Genomic DNA, 21,716 nt, shown 5'->3' on the forward strand with positions numbered 1-21,716 from the left:
CACGAGTTAAGAGAGAAGAGGAAGCTGCAGAAACAAGTTCAAATAAGTTGGTGAAACTTGAGGATCTGACAAGGCCTCCAGAAGCTGAAAAGGTCAGGATCACCAAGGTGTTTGATTTTGCTGGTGAAGAAGTCAGGTAAGAGGGCTAGCAGAAATTTTGAAATTATTTTTTTAAAAAATGAGCATCCTTCTATATAGTGTTAGTTCTCTGTCTTTGTTCCACACCATCATAATATTTTGGATGTATTTTATCAGGACTAAAGGGAAATGATGACTCCGCAAATTCTCGGGGAACACAAGGAGAATCCTTTCATACAGATAGTTATCTGTTTATCTATAATATAAAATCATCACGTCTGTAAGTTAATATTACTTGAGAGGATATGAATTGCTAATCTATAGTTTTTTTAGGTATGGTTTGTTTTCCTTGAGAGTAATTTTATATTCTGAGAAAATTACATTTTCCCTATGTTTTTTAGTTATAACTGCTTTGTGTTGTTTGTTTTGTAATAACTAGTTTGGGTTTTTGTGTTGTTTTTTTTTTTTTTTTAATTTTTTTGTAATAACTAGTTTTAACAATTCATTCAGTGAAAATATTTAACAGAAAAGTTTATGACTATCCATTTTATAAATGATATAGGACATCATTTTATTGTATAACTAAAACATTAATCATAGTTTTTCTTTTGGAAAAAAAACAAAAAAAATCTTTGGGTCTAGAAGCATTTCAAGAATATTCTTTTAACAGCCAACACCCCTATGCCTATCATCCAGATTTCACCAGTTGTTGATTTGTCTGCTCACTATATTTGTTTGCCCATTCGAGAGTTACTTTTAGACATAGTGCCATAGTGACACGTTTAAAAAAAATTTGTATTATATATTAGTTTGTTTACCTTTAAAAATATTTTATATTGCACATAGTGACACTTTATTTTTAATTAATTTAGTATAACTAAGTACAACTTCTTGTCCTGTGCCATTGAGTCAAAACTCATTTATTTATTTATTTTTTAATTTAATTTTGTGTGTGTGTGTACCCTTAAATCAGATCATTAAATCAGATCTAACTGGTGCAGGAGGAGATTGTCCCTCCTTCTCTAGCAGAGCATCTGGTGGATTCGAACCGCATACCCCTGGGATTACAGTGCAGCTTTTTGCCACTAGGCCACCAGAGCTTGCCAAGTCGAAACTGATTTTTAACTGACCCTCCAGTGGGTTTTTGAAGGGAATAAATTGCACTGGGTGAAGATTGTCCTTCTCCCACATCTGGTGGAGTTGAACCAAGTTCTTTTGGGTTGGCAGCGCAGCTCCTTACGTTGATTCTAATTCATAGCTGTACTTGTAGGTACATACCTGCCCCAGAGTGTTTCATAGGCTAAAATTGTTAAAAAACAGATCACTAGATCTTTTTTATTCCCATAGTGGCTGGTGGGTTCAAACAGCCAACCTTTTGGTTACCAGCTGAGTGCTTCTCTGTTAAGCCACCAGGGCTCCTTTTAATTATTTGTTGTTAGTTCAAGTGTTATTGGTCCCATCTCACAGTGATCCTGTGCACAATGAACAAATTACTGCCCAGGCCTGCCCCATCCTCACAGCCTTTACTGTGCAGGAGCCCATTGTTGCACCCACTCTGTCAATCCATCATACTGAGGGTCTTCCTGCTTTTTCTCTGACCTGTACTTCACCAAGCATAATATCTTTTTCCGGGGCCTAGTACCTACTGCCTGACAACATGTCCAGAGTACATGAGATGGAGTCTCCTTGAGTTAGAACTTTTTTAAAACTATTTCACAATATGATATTAAGAGTGAGTTCAGGCCACGTTGGATTGTTTCCTCATGAGCAGTTTCAGATGAGTCATTTTAGGCAAAAATGCTACCTTGATAATGTCTTGTTCTCTTTGGTTTTCACCTCATGGGCCTCACTGTTGATAAATTTGATCCCAAGTGTCTGCAGCATTCTCTATTGCAAAGTCGGGTTGCACAGTATTGAGTTTTCCAATAGGGGGCAGTAGAACACTAGTGGTAAACCTTCAAGTAGGGTCCAAGTTTCATAAAGTAGGAAGATAGGTTTGGTAATGATAAAAAGTCTTTCTTGGTTTGATTTTTTTCCCACATGTCATTTAGGGTATCTGTTGTTGTTACTAGGTGCTGTCAAGTTGACTACGCCTTATAGTGACCCTGTGAACAACAGATGGGAACCTTGCCCTATCCTGTGCCATCGTCATGATCTCCGCCATACTCAAGCCCATTGTTGCAGTCACTGTCATTCTGTTTCATTGAGGGTCTTCCTCTTTCTTACTAGCCCTCCCCGTTTCCCGGCATGATGTCTTTTCCCAAGCACTGACCCCTTCTGACAACCTGAGTGAGCTCAGGTGACAGTGTGGTCTGGCGTTTTGAATCCACCAGCAGCTCCGAGGGAGAAAGATGAACAGTCACTTCCTGTGCAATTTGCAGCTTCGGAAACCCGCTGGAGAACCCACTATGAGTCGACGGCAGTGAGATAGGTTATCTAAGGAAATGTATAACTTTACCAGTGGCCTTACCTAATACGAAAAACTGATAATTGTTTCTATGAGAAGTCATTAAATTTCATAATCAAAGCAAATTTTGTAGACTTGTTTCTCAATATTAATTGTGTGTCACACATTTCCATTTTTAATCTTGAAAGCCATTGGACTTAGGAAATCTGTTTCCATTGTTTGTCAGAAGAGGGCAGCACATGTCTTTCAAACATAAAGATACCTGCATATGGAAGCATTTGTTCCTCTATAAATACAGTCTCATACATGCACATATCTTAATATTAGATATTTCAGAAATACATAATACGACAGACAAAAACTTCTTTTAGCACCCTCCCTTGAAAGAAAACAAAGAGTTTGTGTTGACAGAATGTATTTGCTTAGTTTCATGGTGTGGGTTTTTTGAGGGGATTAGATAAATTTTTAAAAAATTGTTAGGAACAGGAAACTCTGGTGGCCTACTGGCAAGAAGCTGTACTGCATTTCTGGAGGTACACGGTTCGAATCCACCAGATGCTCTGCTAGAGAATGAGGGGCAATCTCCTCCAGTACCAGTCAGATCTGATTTGACGGTATATACACAAAAAATAATAATAAACCAATATTGTTAGGAACTAGGCATCCCAAAAGAGGGAATGGGCCTTTTTCCTGAGGAAAAGAAGTAATAGAGGAGACCATGGTTACTTTGGAAAAATGACACAAATTTATACATTTAAGTCTTTTGAGTCCTTACCAAGGAACTGTGTGAGATCAGTCTGAATTTTAATTGACAACCAGGTCTGGACTTGGTATATGAAGTTGAGTGTAAAGTAGGTGATTTCTATCCAACAGCCACTCTGAGGGAGGTCTGATGGGTAATCTAAATAAAGATTTGCAGGCATAGAAACTCAAGAGTTTCTGTGATTCAGACCAACTCAAAGACAAGGAATTTGGTGTTAATGTGTTGGAAAGCTCTTGTGAATAAAGTGCATAGCTGCTGACTTGTAGGGTAGGGTAGGTTAAACCCATCAGCCACTATGCTGGCCGAAGAGTTGGGCTCTGAAGAGAGTTACAGTGTCAGTCTAGAGACTACGGTGTGCCTAATCCAGGCCTTTGTAATTACTTGGCTATGCGTTAGAATACTGGACAATGACTAAGGATAACAGAGGAAGAATCTATACCTTCAAATAGTGATGCTGAAGACCATGAACCACGAAGAAAACAATCTGTCTTGGAGAGGGTTAAACCAAGTTTTCCCTTGGAGACAAAGATTTTGAAGCTCGGTCTCACATACTTTGGGCATGTGGCCACAAGAGACCAGTCCTTGGAGAAGGACATCATGCTCGGAAGGATGGAGAGAGAACCCAAGAGAGGAAGATCCCGGATGAGATGATTGATACAGTAACGGGCAGTGAGGGTTGGTGTGTCAGAATTAGTGAGACTAGCTCAGGACAGGCCAGGGTTCAGACCTGTATACAGGGTCGCTGTGGGTTGCAGGTGACTCAGCAGCACATAACAACATAGGGTTACAGTCTTGGAAAACCTATTTTGTGCTATAATGGTCATGAGAATCAACTCTGCATTTGGTGTCATTCTGCTTTTTCTCTTAACATAAAACGGAGACATATACTTCATCTGTAAGAAATATAAGAACTAGTAATGAATGAGGAGTCTGTATTAGGTGGCAGCACAAAGACTTCTAGTTCTATTAAGCTTTAAATTGATTACATTCTGAAGTTTTACAGTTTTTCTTGAAAATTTATTTCTGACTAGATCATTAACTGGAAAATGGGACAGAAAGTGTACCTTTTTATCCTCCCCTATCACATAAGCAGCTCAACCAGTTAGCTCAGATGTTCCTAAATGACTCACCGTTCTGGAAAAAGCCAGTCATGGAGTCTGCCTAAATAGACTTTTCAGGAAGTTCTGTGTAAGTGATGACGTTACGATGGAATTTCTGCTGAGAATACTTGAATTAACTGTTGGTAATAGTGAGCTTTTCCTTGTTAGGGTTTTCTCTAGGGATGATCAAGAATTTAACTCTTCAGCTTGAAGATACTTTACAGCTCAGAGTCTCGTGGCTTATTTAGAGTTATCCTAGCAGTGCAGAGTCATCTGCTTACATTACTTAGTGTTCACTGCTGAAGTCTCTAAGGAAGCCTCTTCCACTTTGGGTGACTTATTTCTGAGTAGTGACAATGGCTTGGACATTGGCTTTAAGAATTAACAGAGATACTCTGACTAGTTAAACTTTTTCATGCTGCCTTTATGGTGACTACTATGTATTATATGCTGCATCATGTTTTGTTAACATACATGGTTCGTATCTTGCTGGACTCGATGCTTTAAGGGTGGAGACCAGGTCTTTAAATATGTGCAGCAGATGAACAAACCACATAGAATATCTAGAGGTTGTGTCTCAGAAGTTGCTTACTTAACTGCTTTAGATGGCAGCTGTAGAAGACTTGTCGATCACTCTGATAAATAAAACCAAATGTGCTGCTTTGCTTTCTTTATAGTTTGGACTACTTGAGCTTCATCTCTTTTTGTTGTGTAGCTGTGTAATGAATTGTCTCAAAATGTGCATTATGAAAACATGTATTTTATATAGCCTTGTGGTTCCGCGGTTAACTCGGCTCTTCAGGCAGTTCTTACACAGGGTCCCTTGTGCAGGTCTAGTCAGGCAGTGGGTCTGGCGCCACCTTGAGGGTTTCATGTCCCAGTCCCAGCACTAGGAAGCCTCAGCTGACTGGAACGTGCTCTTCTGGCATCCACCTCTTAGCGGTCTTCCCATATGCTCGCTGTCTCGCGTGCTGACTTCAGGTCAGTCAGACTTTGTGTGTAATGACGGGTTCTCAAAAGGTGCATTCTCAAGAGAGGCAGATGGAAGCTAGCTTCAGAAGTCGTGTGGTTACATTTCCACTGAAGTCTGTCAGGAGTACAGACAGTCACAGAAGTTTGCACAGTTTGAAGGGGTGCTAATGTAAACTCCCCCTCTTGTTGGGAGAGTGAGAAAAACATATGGGATGGGAAATACTGTGATGGCCATTTAGAAAAAGATTCTGCCACAGGGTTCCCTTTAGAATTGCTATGTAGCCTATGGATAAACACCCTCACACCCAAGAAGCCATGGTGGCTTAGTGGGTAAAGAGTTGCACTGCTATCCCAAAGTCGTACAGTTCAAATCCACCACCTGCTCAAATGGAGAAAGATGGACAATCTCTTAATGATTTACAGCCACTGAAAACCTGTTGGAGGATAAGCTATGAGTTGGTTCTGACTAGATCTTCAAGACATATATACACATACATACATTTACATATATGTGGGTCTAACAACATATAATACAGGAGATATATACACACACACACACACACACACACACACATATATATATATATATATATCCAAATCTAAAGGAAGAAATCACCACTTCTCAACCTGAAATAAAAATTCAAATTTTAAGTTGCAATGCTAAAGGATACTGTGGGCAAAATCTTGAATAATTCAGGAAACACTAAAAGAAGATGTAAAGATACGTAACTAGCAGGAGAGATACCATCATATAACACCATGACGGTGGTTTCACCAGGCCAAGGCTTATCTATTGCACTCCACATATGCTGACCCCGGTGATGTCCCCAAATGTGGGAAAAACAACTGCAATATTTGTGATAGTGAGGAACTGTGTGTATACTATCCTATAGTAAAAAAAAAATACAGCATCACTGTACCATAAATAATTTACTGACTCAGAACCAATTCAGGAAGTAACATACAATCAAGAATCAGTGGTAATGAAGGAAGAAGTTCAAGCTGCACTAAAGGCATTAACAAAAAATAGGGCCCCAGGAGTTGATGGGATACCAGTTGTTGAACATCCCTCAAGTACTTAATAGGATGTACCAAGAAATCTGAAAGACAGTTAGCTACTTGGCCACCTGACTGAGTGAGATCCATATTTGTCCCATTCCCAAATAAAGTTATCTGATAGAATATAGAAATTACCAAACAATATATGCAAGTAAAATCTTGGTGAAAATGATTGAAAAATGGCTAGAACAATATATCAACAGAGAACTGCCAGGAACTCAAGCTTGATTTAGAAGAGGCTCTGACACCAGAGGTAGCTGTTAATATCAGAAAGATCTTGACTGAAAGCCGAGAATACCAGAAGGATGTCTATTTGAGTTTAATTGACTATACAGAGGCATTTGAGTGTGTGGATTGCAACAAATTATGGCTGACATTGAGAAGACAGAATCCTAGAACACGTAATTGTGCTTTTGAGAAACCTATACTTAAAGAAGCTATTGTCCTAACAGAACAAGAGAGCACTGCATAGTTTAAAATCAAGAAAGGTGTATGTCAAGGCTGTCTCCTTTCTCCATACCTACTCAATCTGTATGTTAAATTATTTGGAAAGCTGGACTTGATGAAGAAGAATGTGACATCAGCATTGAAGGAAGGCTCATCAAAAATCTGCATTATGCAGATGACACAACTTTGCTTGATGAAAGTGAAGACCTGAAGCACTTAGGCTTCACGAGAAATTACATTTCTATATTGAGAAGATAGAAATCCTCACCACCACTGTGCCAATAGACAACATTATGATCGATGGAGAAAGGATTGGAATTGTCAGTGATTTAATCTTTCTTGGGTCCGAAATAGCTTTAGTACTAACAGTCAAGAAATCAAAAGACTTGAGCAGTGGGAAAATCTATCAAGGACTTTTCCAAAGTTGTAAGACGCAGTGATGCCAGTGTAAAGACTAAGGTGCCCCTCATTCAGACTCTGGCCTTTTTAGTTGTTTGGCTATGCATCTGAAAGTTGGTCAGTGAATAACAGTGATAGAAGTAGATTGTCTTTGAGTTGGGGTGTTGGAGAAGAGTACTGAATGTCCCAAGGACTGTCAAAAGAGCAAATTAATAACATTTTGGAGAAAGTGCAACCAGGGTCCTTCGAAGCAAGGAAACTTCAGCTGACATACTTTGTGCATTTCGTAAGGAGAAGCCAGTCCTTGGATAAAGACATCATGCTTGGAAAGGTGAAGGGTCAGCAAAAAGCTCTTAGTGAAATTGACTGACACAGTGACTAACAGTGGGCTCAAGTATACTGAGATGATGAGGATGATAGTACAGGCCTGCTATTCATATGGTTGCTGTGGGTCCTAGTTGACTAAATAGCACGTATTAACAATGTAGATATCTAGAACTGTGTGTTTCTCTGTATAGGGAGCTCTGGTAACCTAATGGCTAAGGACTTCTGCTCCAGCCCAAAAAAGCAGGCAGTTTGAATCCACCAGCTGCTCCAAGGGAAAATGATGGGCCATCTCCTCTGTGATTTACAGCCTCTGAAAACACTGGAGAGTCAGCTGTGAGTCCGTTCTGACTCAAGGGCACATGCCATCATCTCTCCCTCATCTCTCTGTGAGGTGGTTCCAACTGGATGGCAATGTATGAGAGAGGTTGTTTTCTTTTTTGCTTTCATTGTGGTTTGAGTGAAAGTTTACAGAACAAATTAGTTTTCCTTTCTATAATTTATACTCATTTTGATTTTGTAACGTTAGTACCAATCCCTTTAGTGTAACAACACTTCCTCTCATTCTGCTTTTCCTCCTTTTGTGCTCCTTCCTTCCTTCCCTCGGAATATCTCAGAACAAATGTTGCCCTTCTGAGGTTCATTATCCTGAGAAGCATGTTCCTCACTGTTATGGGCCTGTTGTTTGACTGCAAGGTGATCACAGAGATGGTTTAGTTTAGGGCTGAGAGGTGTCTCAGGGCCTTTCACTGGGAGGTTCTGCCAGTCTCCGTCAACCCGCGAAACTGGACTTCATAATTGTAAAGTTTGTTCTGTACTTTGCTTCCATTCTGTCCAGGACCTTTTGTGGGCCTTTCAGATCACTTGAGTAGTGTAACAGCCAGGCACCAACTGGATTTTCTGGTCTCAGGTTAATGGAGCTACCGTTCACATAGTGTGTGAGTTATTTGGACCTTATTTTTGCCTTGAATCCAGGATTTTCCTCACTTTTCTTTCTTCCACGTGGGGAGAGAGCAGTCGCTGCGTCTTAAATGACAGCTTGCTAGCCTTTAAGACCCCAGTCACTACAGACCACAGTAGAGACTAGATAAAGTATTGTCTTTGTGGCCTATATGTTATGCCACTCAACTTAGCCAACCCCCAAGGCTGTGATCCTGGGTTTCCAAGCCCTCAATGGGCTCATTCCTTCATGGGCTCTGAGTAACAGGCCACCCCAAAACACTTTGGTTTACAGTGGTGAGCATTTCCTTTTTGCTCCTGTGACTCTAGGTGTCTGGATCCAATTCATCCAAGCTTGTTCTGGCTCAACTTCAAAACTGCTTATACGCTTTAGATTATATCCCGGCTCTCTTAGACCTGCAACCACACTAGACATTTTTGTTTTGTTTTATTTCTTATTTTATAGTTCTTTTCTTTTTTTATTTAGTTTTTTCTAGACTTATTTTTAAATCTAAAGGAAGGAAGTCAAGGGGATAAGTGAAACAGCAGACATGTTTAGAGCCTCTTCCTGTCAAATCAGCTGGCATGCCATTGACCAAGTCAAGTTCATCGTCTGAGGAGCAGGGAAGCATGTTTGTGCTGGCCTGGCAAGCCTCAATAGACTCAGGCATTATTTCTGCTGCTCTCTGACATCTTCGCTGCCTTAAATAGCATTATGTGTTCCTTTACAATTGAGCTTTTTTGAGGGCAGTTTTCCCAGATTTGAAATTGAGTGGGATTTCCAGTTGTACTGCTTTCTTTCACTCTCAAGTTTGTACTACCTTAGGTATTTTTCAGGGAGTAGTTTTAGGTGAGATCCTTCTGTAGTGTAGCTCCAGTTGTTGAAATTACTACTTTTCTCCTTAAAGTAACACAGGTGCTTTTCTCTTAGCAACAGTGCTTAGTAATGGGCTGGATCTGAATACTAAGTGTAGTGGAATCAACTCAGAGGCCTTCTCAGCCTTCACCCAGTGGCCCACAGTGGACTGTGATTTACTTTATATTGGAGTATACATTTTTAGCGACAGAAGTAATAAAGGAGGTAAAATTTTATATACATAGCCACTCATTTCTAAATGTTAGGAGAGAAAATATTTCTGACTTCTGCTAAGCTTTTAAAATTGTCTTTATTGTAATTTGAGTGAACGCTTAGAAAACAAGTTGGTTTTTCATTCAACCATCATGCATTTTTTTCTTGGCATGAATGATGATACCTGAAATGTAATCATACTTTTTCCTACTTCCTTTCTGTGACTCTCATTTCCATCAATCCTTCTGTCCTATCCCTTCCTTGCCTTCAGGCATTTATGCTTGGATAAATACTGCACTTTTGCCAGCTAAGGTTGGTTATTCTGAAAATTGAGTGTCTTTTGGTACTAATGATCACCTTATAGGCTTGCCTATTGTTTGGCTGGAGAATTAAGGGCCATAGTCTCAGGGTAAGCCTGATCCTTTTATGCTTTCCAGTTTAGTTCCACGTGTCCCCCAACTGTATCCAGGATCTTCCACTGTGATATGTTTAAGATGATCACTGGTGTAGCCAGGTACCATCTTGTTCTTCTGGTCTCAGCACCTTGGAAGTTGAAGTTCCTGTGGCCTGTTAGTTCTTTGGAATTGTTTCAGTACACCTTTGTATTTCTTCCCTTTCTTTTGTTGAGACCAGTTCTTTGTACGTTAGATGTTTGCTTGCAGGCTTTAAGACCCCACCAGCGTAGGATGTAGACTTTGTCTTGATGGACTGTGTTGTACCAGTTGTCTTTTAGGATTGTGTTATGAGAGTTGATCTTGCTGTCTTCAAAGCCTGTGATCCAAGGCCCCAAAACCAGCAACTTAATCTGTTACAGTCTTTGGCTATAATTGTTGGCTCTGCCATATGAACTTGTAGTAAACTAATCATCAAACTTAGCAGTTAGAATCTGTTGAAAGCTCGGTATTTGCTGACTTGTCCTTTAGCCCTTTTTTTTAGTTTTTTATGTCTCTTTATTCCTCTTGTAAACTTAATGTTGCTTTCCTGGTACAGGGTGACTAAGGAGGTGGATGCTACATCTAAAGAAGCCAAATCTTTCTTCAAGCAAAATGAAAAAGAGAAACCACAGGCGAACTCCCCTTCAGCTCTCCCCTCGGTCCCTGCAGGCTCAGGGTGAGTACTCAGGGCCCAGCCTCAGCTGGACCTGGCTTGTTAGAGAAGCTGCTCTCGGTACAAGGACAGCTGTGAGTCCTCCTGCAGCTCCTGTCTGCAAGAGGATCGCTATCAGCAGCTCTGCCTTCTTAACTCAGGTCCCAGAAAGCGAGCTGCAGAGGCTGATTCTCCAGAGGATTGTTTGGTTGTAGCCTAAATGAAGTCCTGACTGAATGTTGACCATCATGCTGAGCATGTCATAATTTTGCATTTAAAAACTTTTAAAATGAAAGCAGCAACATCAAAGCTTACTAATTTTTAGTGACTATATTGGATGCAGTTCCCCAGTGGCTGCAAAGAAAAAAAAAGTCAAAGGCAGTTTATAACTATTTCTTTTAGCATGTTGTCAGAAACATAGCTGTATTTATCCCTTCACGTTTTCCAGTGTCCCAGTTTAATTTCACTGAAGAAGTGGAGGTAGATGTGGGTCATAGGAGTAAGAGAAGCCAGGCTGTGGTCTGCAGGGGAAGGAGCACAGACTACACCTGGAAAGCCCACTGACCCCCTGGCCGACTGCTCGGGGGTCCTGGTGTTTCCATCCTCAGTGTTTGAAGTGGAACAGGACAACGGAGTGAGCTGCTCTGACCCTCAGTCAGGTCTTCTTCCTTCAGCCTTTGAAAACACAACCTTTGCCTAGGGAAGTTTTATTTGATTTTTCTTACATTAAACAACCAGCAAACCATTGGTTTTCCTGTTAAGTTTTAAGCTTTTCTAAGGCAGGCCTTTTCCATCTGTGTATCCCTGGCGCCAAATAATTGTGTTTTGCTCCAGTGTGCGCTTAGTTTGTACTCCCCAGAAGCAGATCCTGAGACAAAAATTTGATTATATGTCTTTGTTGGTGTGTGCTGTGGAGTCAGACCCAACCCACAGTGGACTTTCCAGTGGGTTTTCAGAGGCAGTAAATAATACAGGAAGAGGTTGTCCCTCCTTCTCCCATGGAGCAGCTGGTGAATTTGAACCATGTGCCTTTGGGATTGCAGTGAAGCTTCTTAGTACTAGGTCACCAGAGTTCATTGGTGGTGAGTATTCTGAGGACATCCCAGTAAAGAGGTGAGGAAGGCAGGGCAGGGACAATGAGGAGACCTGAGAGATCATGAAAGGCCAGGGAGGGTCAAGGAGGCTAGGGTATCTAGTCTCCAGCCTCGCCTGTGGTGTCTCCGAGCTGCTTTTACAGCAGGAGCGGTCCCTGCTTCAGCCCTCAGGTGGCCCGTGACCAGCAGGTGCTTGTGGTAAGACACGGTAGTCAGCAGTGACGAGATGTGGTTGGCGCTGTCTCCACATCTGCAGCATGCTTTTTTTGTTTGCGTTTTACCCAAAATATGTCTTTCCCACTGGAGTCTTGGAGTGGTTATTCAGGAACCTCAGAAATAGAAGGCTTTACTGCTTGCTGCCACAGTGGGCGCGATATACATGGGATGAGGTGACAGTGGAGGAGAGAGAGCTCCATGGTACACGTTAACAGGTTCTCCAGGCCTGACTGTGAGAGCCATAGGTCATTGATTCTCAAGCTGCTTTCCAGTAACCATTTGAAAGAAGTGAACTTCTGTGGGAAAGCACTCACAGATGAAGGATGCTGTGAGGGGCATTTACTGCATTGACAGCATGGTGCTGCCAGCTGCCTATCTGCCTTGTGTTGCTGCCTTGCCTATCCTGGGCATTTCGTGTGCATGAAGTCATACAACATGTAGTTTTTGTGTCTGGCCTCTTGCACTTCACATGTTCTCATGGTTCATTTGAGTTGTAGTACATATCAGTACGTCTCCTTTTTTATGGTTGAATTAATTCTGTTCCATTGTGTAGATATGCAGTGTTTTGTTTATCCATTTTCCAGTTGATAACCATTTGGATTGTCCCTACTGTCTGGTGTTGTGAATAAGGCTACTGTGGACATTCAGGTGTAAGTTTATGTTTGACACATGTTTTCAGTTCTTTGAGTGTAACTGGGGTCACATGATTATTCTGTGTTTAACTTATTGAAGAACCAGCCAAAGTGCTATCCATGGTGAGAGCACCAGTTTATAGTCCCACCAGGAATGTGTGAAGAGTCCGTTTAAAATGTGTTTTTAAGGGGAATTCTGGTGGCCAGTGGCAAGAAGCTGCACTGCAATCCCAGAGGCGCATGGTTCGAATCCACCAGATGCTCTGCCGGGAAAGGAGAGACAATCTCCTCCTGTACCAGTCAGATCCGATTTGACGGTACACACACACACACACACACACACACACACAAAATAATAAAAAAATTTTAAAAAAGAATGTTTTTAGTAGAAGGATGAGATAGGAAAGCAACACGTTTTTAGCATTATGTTGTTAGAAAGGTAAGCTCTTTGAACTAGTTGCTTTCAAACTATTTTAGGGAATACGCTTGACCCCTACATGCATACATGCAGGCAGATTAAAAGTAAAAACTGACGAAATGCTTGCTTTTACTTCCATGATGACATCCCTCGGGGGTTCAGGGACTTCTGGCCTCACGTCTGCTGTTTGAGCCCACTGGTGGTTCTGAGGAAGAAAGGGCTGGTGATCGGCTCTGTAAGGATTACAGCCAGGAGCTCGAGGACATGCATGGAGCAGTTGTCGATAACGCACAGGGTCCCCGAGCCAGTCAACTTGATCGCAGTGAGCCTTTTGTGTGAAGCACTGTCATGATTTTGGTTTCACATTGTGTGTAGCTTCATTTGGAAAGGTGTCATGACCACTAAACTGGTTTTGTAATCTGTTCCTCCTGATCTGGAAAACACTGTTAAAGACTGCAGTTTGACTGACCATGTTTTTATGCAGGTAACACACTCATCATAGTGGCTTTGCAGGCCAGGTATTTAGTTTCTTATGCATGTTTATGTTTATATATATATATGGGCATACGTACATATATATGTATATGTGTATATATATATAGTACATTATGTGCAGAAAAGGTTAGCCTTCTGCAGGTTTTGCATGGATTGTTATACTTGTATCTAATCTGATGCCTGCTGCATTCGTTAGAAGCATTTCTATGAAAATTGCTTCAGAGAGGAATAAAAGCAAAAGCTCATCACCTTATGGCAGCGTTTCAATGAGGATACTTTTTACTTTTGTTTCCTTGGGTGTTTCATCATGAAGTAATCCTTATTGGTGTTTGGAGATACTCCTTTGAAGCTGCTTGTTTCAGAGAATACTGTAGTTATGGCATACAAGGAGCTGTCATGGCCTAGCGGTAAGGAATGATGTTGCCAACCCAAAGCAGGTAGGAATCCATCACCTGGTCTGAGGGAGAAAGGTGGGCAGTCTCCTCTAGTGTGATTTACTACCTCGTATAACCTGCCAGAGAGTCAGCTAAAGTTGATTCTGACTTGATGGTACTTAACAACAATTATGTCATGGCTAGGTAGGATGAGCAGTGTTTTGTTCTGTTGTACATGAGTCATTATCAACATGAGAGCATCTAACAACAACAGTCTTGCTACATGTAACAACAACAATCTTGTTACACGTATATGTACATAGGTGCATGTTGTTATAATTGAGAGATAACCAGAGGAGGAAAGAGTGCCAGCTCAGGTGAGGTCAGCTCGCTTCTTTCACCTGAGTCATCTGAGTTCACGTGGAAATCTCCATGCATTCTACTTCTATTCCTTTTTTTAGCCAGCGCTAATAACCTCTCCAGGATAAGAAATGTACTGAGATAATATCTCTAGTGGGGAGACTTGACAGGAAACAGATGGCACCTTCATATTGGGATACTTCAAGGAGAATTATTAGTTCCAAATGGTGGGAAACCATGGAGACAGGAATTGTGCTGTGTTCCCAGTCCTAGTAATAACGAGGTTCCATTAACCATCCCTGAGCATAAAAGAGCAAGACTGGAGAGGTATGAGAGAGGCAAGACCTGAGAGGCCCTCAGGTAAGGGACCTCCCGATAGTAGTCAAGACCTTTAGTTGAGTGATGGGCTGAACAGGGAGAGGCCATGGAATAAATACTCAGCTCTTCCTGTTCTCCTCCCCTCCCAGCGCTTACAGGGCCGTCCTGGTAGCTGCTGAGGCCTGAGAGAAATAGTCCTTGTGGATGTGGTCCCTACAGGTCTCTCACAGGCCAGAGAGCAGTGGAGGGAGGGTGGAGAGGGGATTTGGGGGGCTTAACAGCAATTGTCTTCCAGTGGATTAATGAACTGCTGACCCCTTTTCTAAAGGGTTATAGTAAAATTTACTCAGAATCTGTTTTTTGGACTCGGTAATGGAATACAACAGATTACAGGGCTCTGTCTGTGGTATGACAGAGAAAAAGCCCCACGGTTGTACACATGTAATAAGAAGACCTTCAGGGTTAGCACATTGCTTTTCCTGAGTGGCGTCTCAGTTTTTCCAGTCATAACTATGCTTAAGAAAAACTGGGCTGAGAGGAATGTGACTGTACTGGGGCAATGGGGGGACATATTCTATTAGCGGGATCTACGCCCTGCACATGTGGCTATGACAGGCTTTACAAGGGAAGGACGTACATGAGGAGCACTTAAGAGGAGGATCCTAATACAATAGTCATCTTTCTGTAAGCCTTCTTTTTCTTTTTCATTTTTTGAGCTGCTTTGGTGTCTAGAGATTGCCCAGCAGAAACACTTTATTTGTGTATTTTCTTCTGTAAACAGATTTAAGCAATTCAGGAAAACCAGAGCAGAAGAGTCAAACATCCTGTCCCACATCCTCTGCTGACAAATGAGAACAGACTTGGAGCAGCAAATGTTTGTAACTGAAAATGCATTTCCTCCACATGTTTAAAATAGCATGCTGCTTAGACTATAAAAAGCTGAAGTTTATGCTTTAGGACTGAAGTAAACCAAACACCCAATTTTAATTAGAGGCAAGAATCCGAGATGGCTAGAGGAGTGCTCTCCACATTTGGTAGTTGAAAGCACCAGGCTGCCACATCTTTCTCCCACCAAACACTGCAGTCTGCACTCCACCACCAGGGCCCTTTATGTTTGGTTAGATGTTTTGTGTGCCATTGAGTTGGAACCAACTGACTCATAGCAATGAGTTTTCAGAGGCTATGAATCACACAGGAGGTCAATCTCATCTTTCTCCCTAGCGGCAGCTGATGGATTTGAACCATGTGCCCTTGGGTAGGCAGTACAACTTCTTTCCTGCTGGGCTATCAGAGATCCTTTTGGTTTAGTTTGCTGAAATTCCCTTGCCTTGTTCCTCCAAGCTGAGTGGTTCCCTTGACTCCCCCAGTCCCCTGCTGTCCTGTAGTCCTCAGAACCAGCACTAAACCCTAGCTTTGGCTTCCACCAGCTTTTGTGGGCATCCCAGCTGGCCAGGCTTCATTCACCCTCACATTTATGACTGACTTTATTCTAGCCTCGAGCTACCATTAGTCTCATTAAAATTTATAATTCTGTATGTTTAATTAAGGGCTTACTATTTAATTGCTGCCTTGTTGATAAGGGATAGCCTAAAGCAGTAAAATAAAAGCTTAGAAGACATCATTTTCCTTTGTAATTTTGTCACCTTGGTTTATTGAGGTTTTTTTAAAAGCTGTTAAGTTTGAAATAACATGGTGGGTGATAATCAGTTTACTAGTGTTTGACCCAAAGGTAGAAGAGACACAAATACCTTACAGGGCCATATCAGACCTAGAAGGCCAGGGAGTGCCTGCCGGCTATTGGCTAGTGCTGGGGACTCCATGGATGTCCTGCATTCTTCCTGCTCAAGTAGGTGACACTGTAAATGTGACCTTTGCTTGACTCTGACATTTGTTAACATTTTTGATAGAAAACACTGAGCAATCTCACAGCAGCAGAAAGTCAAGCATAGCCACAGTGTTGGAAGGAAAGGCTAACAAATTTTGAGTTTTATAATAATCAGTCAGACCTATAGTGGTGTGTTTTGTTTTTGTGGTTTGTTTTTTTTTTTTAAGATCCTTTTAAAAGAATTGCTTTTGAATTGAGAATAATATTATAAGTATGGATCTAATTATATTTCAGATGTTTTCACCAAGAGGGAAAGAAAGGGCCCCAGCATTTTTACAGCATATTTATTTATGTTAAAACAAACAAACAGAAGACAGGCTCTCTCGGCCTCTCTTGGGATGATCCTCTCTGAGGGCCTCCCTCGCATGTGCCTGGGGAAACTGCCCAGCGAGGTTAATTATGCCTGGGGAATGAGCATTCCACTGAGGGGAGTCAGCTTGTTCCAAAAGAACATCCGGAGAGCTTACTGATGACCATCAGGACAGTTACAGTAATTGTTGCTGTTGTCCTTGTGTGCCTTTGAGTTGGACTCACTCATAGCCGACCCACAGTTTGAATAATTACAAGTAGGTATTCTAGGAAACATAGTCTTTCATTTTTTTACACCTCTTCAAGTAATACTCTGTGAGGGCTAATCAATTTTAATGATTTAAAATTGGAGGTGCTCCTTTTTAACAGCTTTATTGAAAGATGTTTCGTATGCTCTGTAGCCCACCAAATTGTCCAAGTTCCGTGGTTTTAGTATATTCACAGAGTTGTGACCTACTATCACCGTGATGATTTCATTACCCCAACAAGAAACTGCATGTTGTTAGTGCTCATCTCCGTCCCCCCCACTACCCAGGGAACAGTCGTTTTCTTTTCTGCCTCCAGATTTGCCTGTTCTTGCCATCTCATGTAAATGGAATCTTGCAATATGCTGTTTTATGTGTCTGACTTCATTTACTTAACATAGTATTTTTTGAGGCTTGGTCACATTTTAGCATATATCAGTACCTCATTCATTTTTTAGGGTTGAACACTATTCTGTTACATGAATGATACTTTATAGTGGTTTTCCATTCCTCAGTTAATGGACATAGGTGGTTTCCAATTTTTGGCTGTTTATGAAGCCTGCTTCTGTGGGGTCCAGGTTTTCGGCTAGGTGTGTGTTTTCATTTCCCTTGGATATATACTTAGTACTGGAATTGCTGTGTTGTCTGGTAACATGGAAATGTTCCTGAATAAGAGAATGAACCATGAGAGAAAAATGTGAATGATTTGGGTGCCTTGGTATTTTCCACTCATGATTTCTTTGAAGCTTGTACAGTTCAGTATGTCAGTTCCTGCTGTAAGAAGAAAGGCTGCTGGGAGAATTGTAATGTCCTGTCATACTGTAAAAGCACTTCCCCTCCAAAAAAGGATCAAACCCCAGACCCTTAGATTCTAACTAAAATACACATAAAGACAGAAAGGTAATTCTTTTGGATGTTACTGCAGCAGGCTTTCTGCGGCCTGATATTTCTGGTCTGATAATACTCTGGATTTCAGTTTACTTGACTCAGGGCGGGCCCTGTCCTTGTTTTCGTTACTCTTTGTAAATAGATGTCCATAGCTATACCACTTTTGAATGAAAAGTTGTTCACAGATGTGCTGCAGCCCAGTAGGAGGTGCTGGGAGATGTGTGGTGAGATTTGGGTTGTGATGATGCCTTGAGGAGGCCACTGGCACTTAGTGGGTAGTTTCAGCGATGACGAGTTTTGTGCATTGTGCAGGACGGTTGTTCCCTTTGAGATTCCTTGTTTCACTTGTCCCTCAGTTACACAGCCACCCTGCTTTCTGTCAGCTTCCTTCGTTTTGAGATAGGCATTCACAAACTCAGTACAGCATCAAATCTGATTTTATTTGGCCATTTAAAAATCCCGAACCTTGACTCCAGAATCACAATGACTGGCTTTCTTTGAGAGATGAAGTTCTGCCACTGGTTCTTCTCTCTCCCGGAGAGGAGGTGGAGATAAACAGGAGGACTTGCTCTTTCCTGGGCCTCCTTGCTTGGCTACTGAAGGCAAGTACTACCCTCCCTGGCCTGATACAGCCCCTTTAATACCCATGTTGGTTTCCTTTTGGAATAAAATTCTTTTCCAGATTAAATGTCATATTGACTGTCTTCGTGGAAGGCAGGTTACTCTTTTGTTATTGTTGTTGTTGTTATTAGGTACCATCAAGTTGAGTACAACTCATAGCAACCTTGTGACAAAAGATCTGAACCCTCTTCTATCCTGTGTTCTATCCTCACACTTTCTGACACACAAGAGCCCATTGCAGCAGTCAGTGGCTAGCATTGAAAATGAAGGGTCTAGCACTGAAAGAAAAAAAAAAAGTTTTCAAGTCCTCCCAAGGGACAGAGTGTACATGGACAGTTGGTCCACAGTCAGTCAGGAAGCTGTGGGTAAGGTGGGCGAGCAATGGCTAGTTCTCTTTCTGACAGGTAATTGACTCCTTCTGAGGAGTGGATTTGGGAATGACACGATTGGGTATCAGTATGTTTTGCTTGTAGGAAGGATATGAATTTTGGGAATCCCAGAGGTTCATTACTTGTGTCGGTGAAACATACGGATTGTAATTCCTACCCTCTCTATATATTTGTGCTTACAGGCTTATATGGGAGTGGGTTGTCTTTGTCTTAGACCAGTGCAAGTATAAAAGAAACCCGCAGACCACGGGTGGTTTTAACCTGGTTCAGGAGCTAGAAGTCTGAATGCAGGGCTGGCTATGGACAAATGCTGTCTTTTTCCGAGGGCTCCGAGTGTAGTCTTTGTCTCCTTTCAACTTCTGTTTCTTGGTGCCTTGGAGATCTTACTGGTATTACATATCTTGGGCTTCCTTGATTCACTTAAGGTGCACCCTGCTCGAGTACTACCTCACTGAAGGCAGCAGATGTGAGTGCTGGCTGGGTGAAACACTAGAAGCTAGCCCAACGCCCCGTGTGCACTGGATTCTTCCTGACGGAGCTAGCTTGTGGTGACAGTGGCCTCTTTCTTTTGCCCTTAGCCTTGACTTACAACATCAACAGGTTTCAGACATCCTTACAAGCAGAGCAGCTGTTTTATAGATGAAAAGCTTTGACTTTGCTGTACTTCTGTGTCCTTTTTTGTGCAAGATTTCCTTTGGTGTAGAGCCAGGAAAGTGCTTATGTTTACGTGCTTCCTGGGAGAGTACAAACAGGTAGAGTGGGTAACTGAAGTTATCATATTCACAATTTCCTTAGTGTGGTAGAGTGCGGCCATCGAGTTGATGCCTACTCATAATAACTCTCCACTGAATTTCAGAGGCTGTACAGTGTTTGTGGGAGGAGACTGCCTGTCTGTCTCCCAGGTAGCCATTGGCCCTTCGCTTAGGAGTCCACTCAACATATGTGCCACACCAGCAGGACTCCTAGTTCTAGTATGATAATAGAAAACTTATTTAGGAACAAGGAAATTAATACCAACTGAGGCTGGGTTCTCTAGAGAAGCAAATCAACAAGTAGATGTTTATAAGGGAGATTTATCAAAAGGAAATGCTTCACACAATTGTAGAGGCAAAGAAGTACCAGGTCTGTGGCTCTTAGCTGCAGAGACAGGAATCTAATGTCAGCAGGCAAAGGAGGAACCAAGGAGGCAAATGTAAAATGGACAGTGAGCAAACACACTCCACCTCCCCCAGACCTCCTTCCCTATATACTGGATGCAGGTCACACCCTCAGTGACACACACACCCCCACCCCCGATTGGCTGCTCTTAGGGAACTCCAGCATGGGAATGATTTCACTCTATCACACCTCACTGGGAATGACCACGTCACAGCTGTCAACCCACAGAATGATAGACAGCCAAGCTGACAAACAGGCCTTAACCATCATGGAGACATTCCTTTAAGGTGAGGATTGTGGTGCATTTGGAGTGAAGTGGAAACACTAACGTCAACTATGTAAGTTACTGATTTGATTGTACATCGTGGGGTTGTTTTTTTATTATTATTTTTTGTGCATGTACCGTCAAATCAGATCTGACTGGTACAGGAGGAAATTGTCCCTCCTTCTCCAGCAGAGCATCTGGTGGATTCGAACCGTGTACCTTTAGGGTTGCAGTACAGCTTCTTGCCACTAGGCCACGAGAGCTCCCCACATTGTGGGTTTTAACTTCAAGTGTATGCGGAGCACTGGTGGAGTAGGATATAAGTATTTTAAGTCTGAACTGAAAGGTTGGCACTTCATACTGGTTGTTCATAGAACAAAAAAAGATTTGACATTTGGCTTCCATAGATTTACAGCCAGGGAAACCCTTGTGGTGCTGTTTACTGATTTGTAGCTGACCCTCCAGTGGGTTTTCCGAGGAGATGCCTCCCTTTACTTGCCGTGTGGAATGGATGGTGGATTGCCACTGCCTGCTTTTGGGATTGCAGGGCAGGTTTTACTACCAGAGCTCGCTGGAAACCCTTACAGGACTATTCTGCTCTGTTTTATAAGATTACAGTGAAGCCCACGCCATTACAAGGAGCTGTTGTTTTTAGTGTACACTAGAGGGCAGAATTTCTCCCTAAAAAGATAGCCTGTCTTTGGCAAAATTCCAGAGATAAAAAACATTCTTGAGACAAGATATGTGAATGCTGTATACATTTTTCTTTGCTTCAATAAATTAGTCTCTTTTTAAGAGATTTCTGTGTATTTTGTAATTTCTACATTTTTATTTTACTAGAATTTGTTTTCAACTCTTAATTGTTTTGTGTGGTTGAGTGGAAACTGACTCATATCTGACCCTCCAGCAGGTTTTCAGATTAAATTGCATGGGAGGAGGTTGTGCATCTTTCTTACAAGAAGCAGCTGATGGACTCCAACTGCTTGCTTGCCTTTGGGTTGGCAGCACAGTTCCTTACCCCTAGGCTACGAGAGATATCTTTCAGTTCTGTAGTTGGGACTTATAAAGTAAAACATGACTTTTCTTTTCTTTCCCTTAAGTTACAAAAACTTTTCTTTTTATTTTTTTACTTTAACCTGAAAAATATTTAGAAATAAAAGCAAAAATGACCTCTGTTTTCACCACTTAATTTTCTTTCCAAAGGCAGTAAAAGTAAGTCTTTTCTGACCTGCCTGTTCCCAGGCCCAGAGGCTAGTCCTTGTTAACTGGTTAAGAGTTGGGGGCAAATCCTTCCCTATGCTTAAGCTGTTGCATTGTGTATGAAGTGTGTATTCAGATACACACTTTATCTACTCTTGTTTTTTAAAAAAATGAACCAAAAAATATGTATCTTGGTCTCTAGTATT

At 41.7% G+C, this 21,716-nt stretch overlaps 1 protein-coding gene across 1 annotated transcript in view; it reads left to right on the top strand.

Moving 5' to 3' along the window:
• Positions 1 to 21,716, top strand: part of CFDP1 (craniofacial development protein 1) — a 107,595-nt gene that overhangs the window by 10,382 nt on the left and 75,497 nt on the right. The window contains exons 4-5 of the mRNA XM_006888832.1: positions 12 to 136; positions 10,548 to 10,667. Of these exons, the coding sequence (XP_006888894.1) occupies positions 12 to 136; positions 10,548 to 10,667 (245 nt within the window). The remainder of the gene's footprint in view (positions 1 to 11; positions 137 to 10,547; positions 10,668 to 21,716) is intronic.

Source organism: Elephantulus edwardii, unplaced genomic scaffold (genome assembly GCF_000299155.1).
Source record: "Elephantulus edwardii isolate Elephantulus edwardi_28Jun2011 unplaced genomic scaffold, EleEdw1.0 scaffold00072, whole genome shotgun sequence".
NCBI classification, from domain to species: Eukaryota; Metazoa; Chordata; class Mammalia; order Macroscelidea; family Macroscelididae; genus Elephantulus; species Elephantulus edwardii.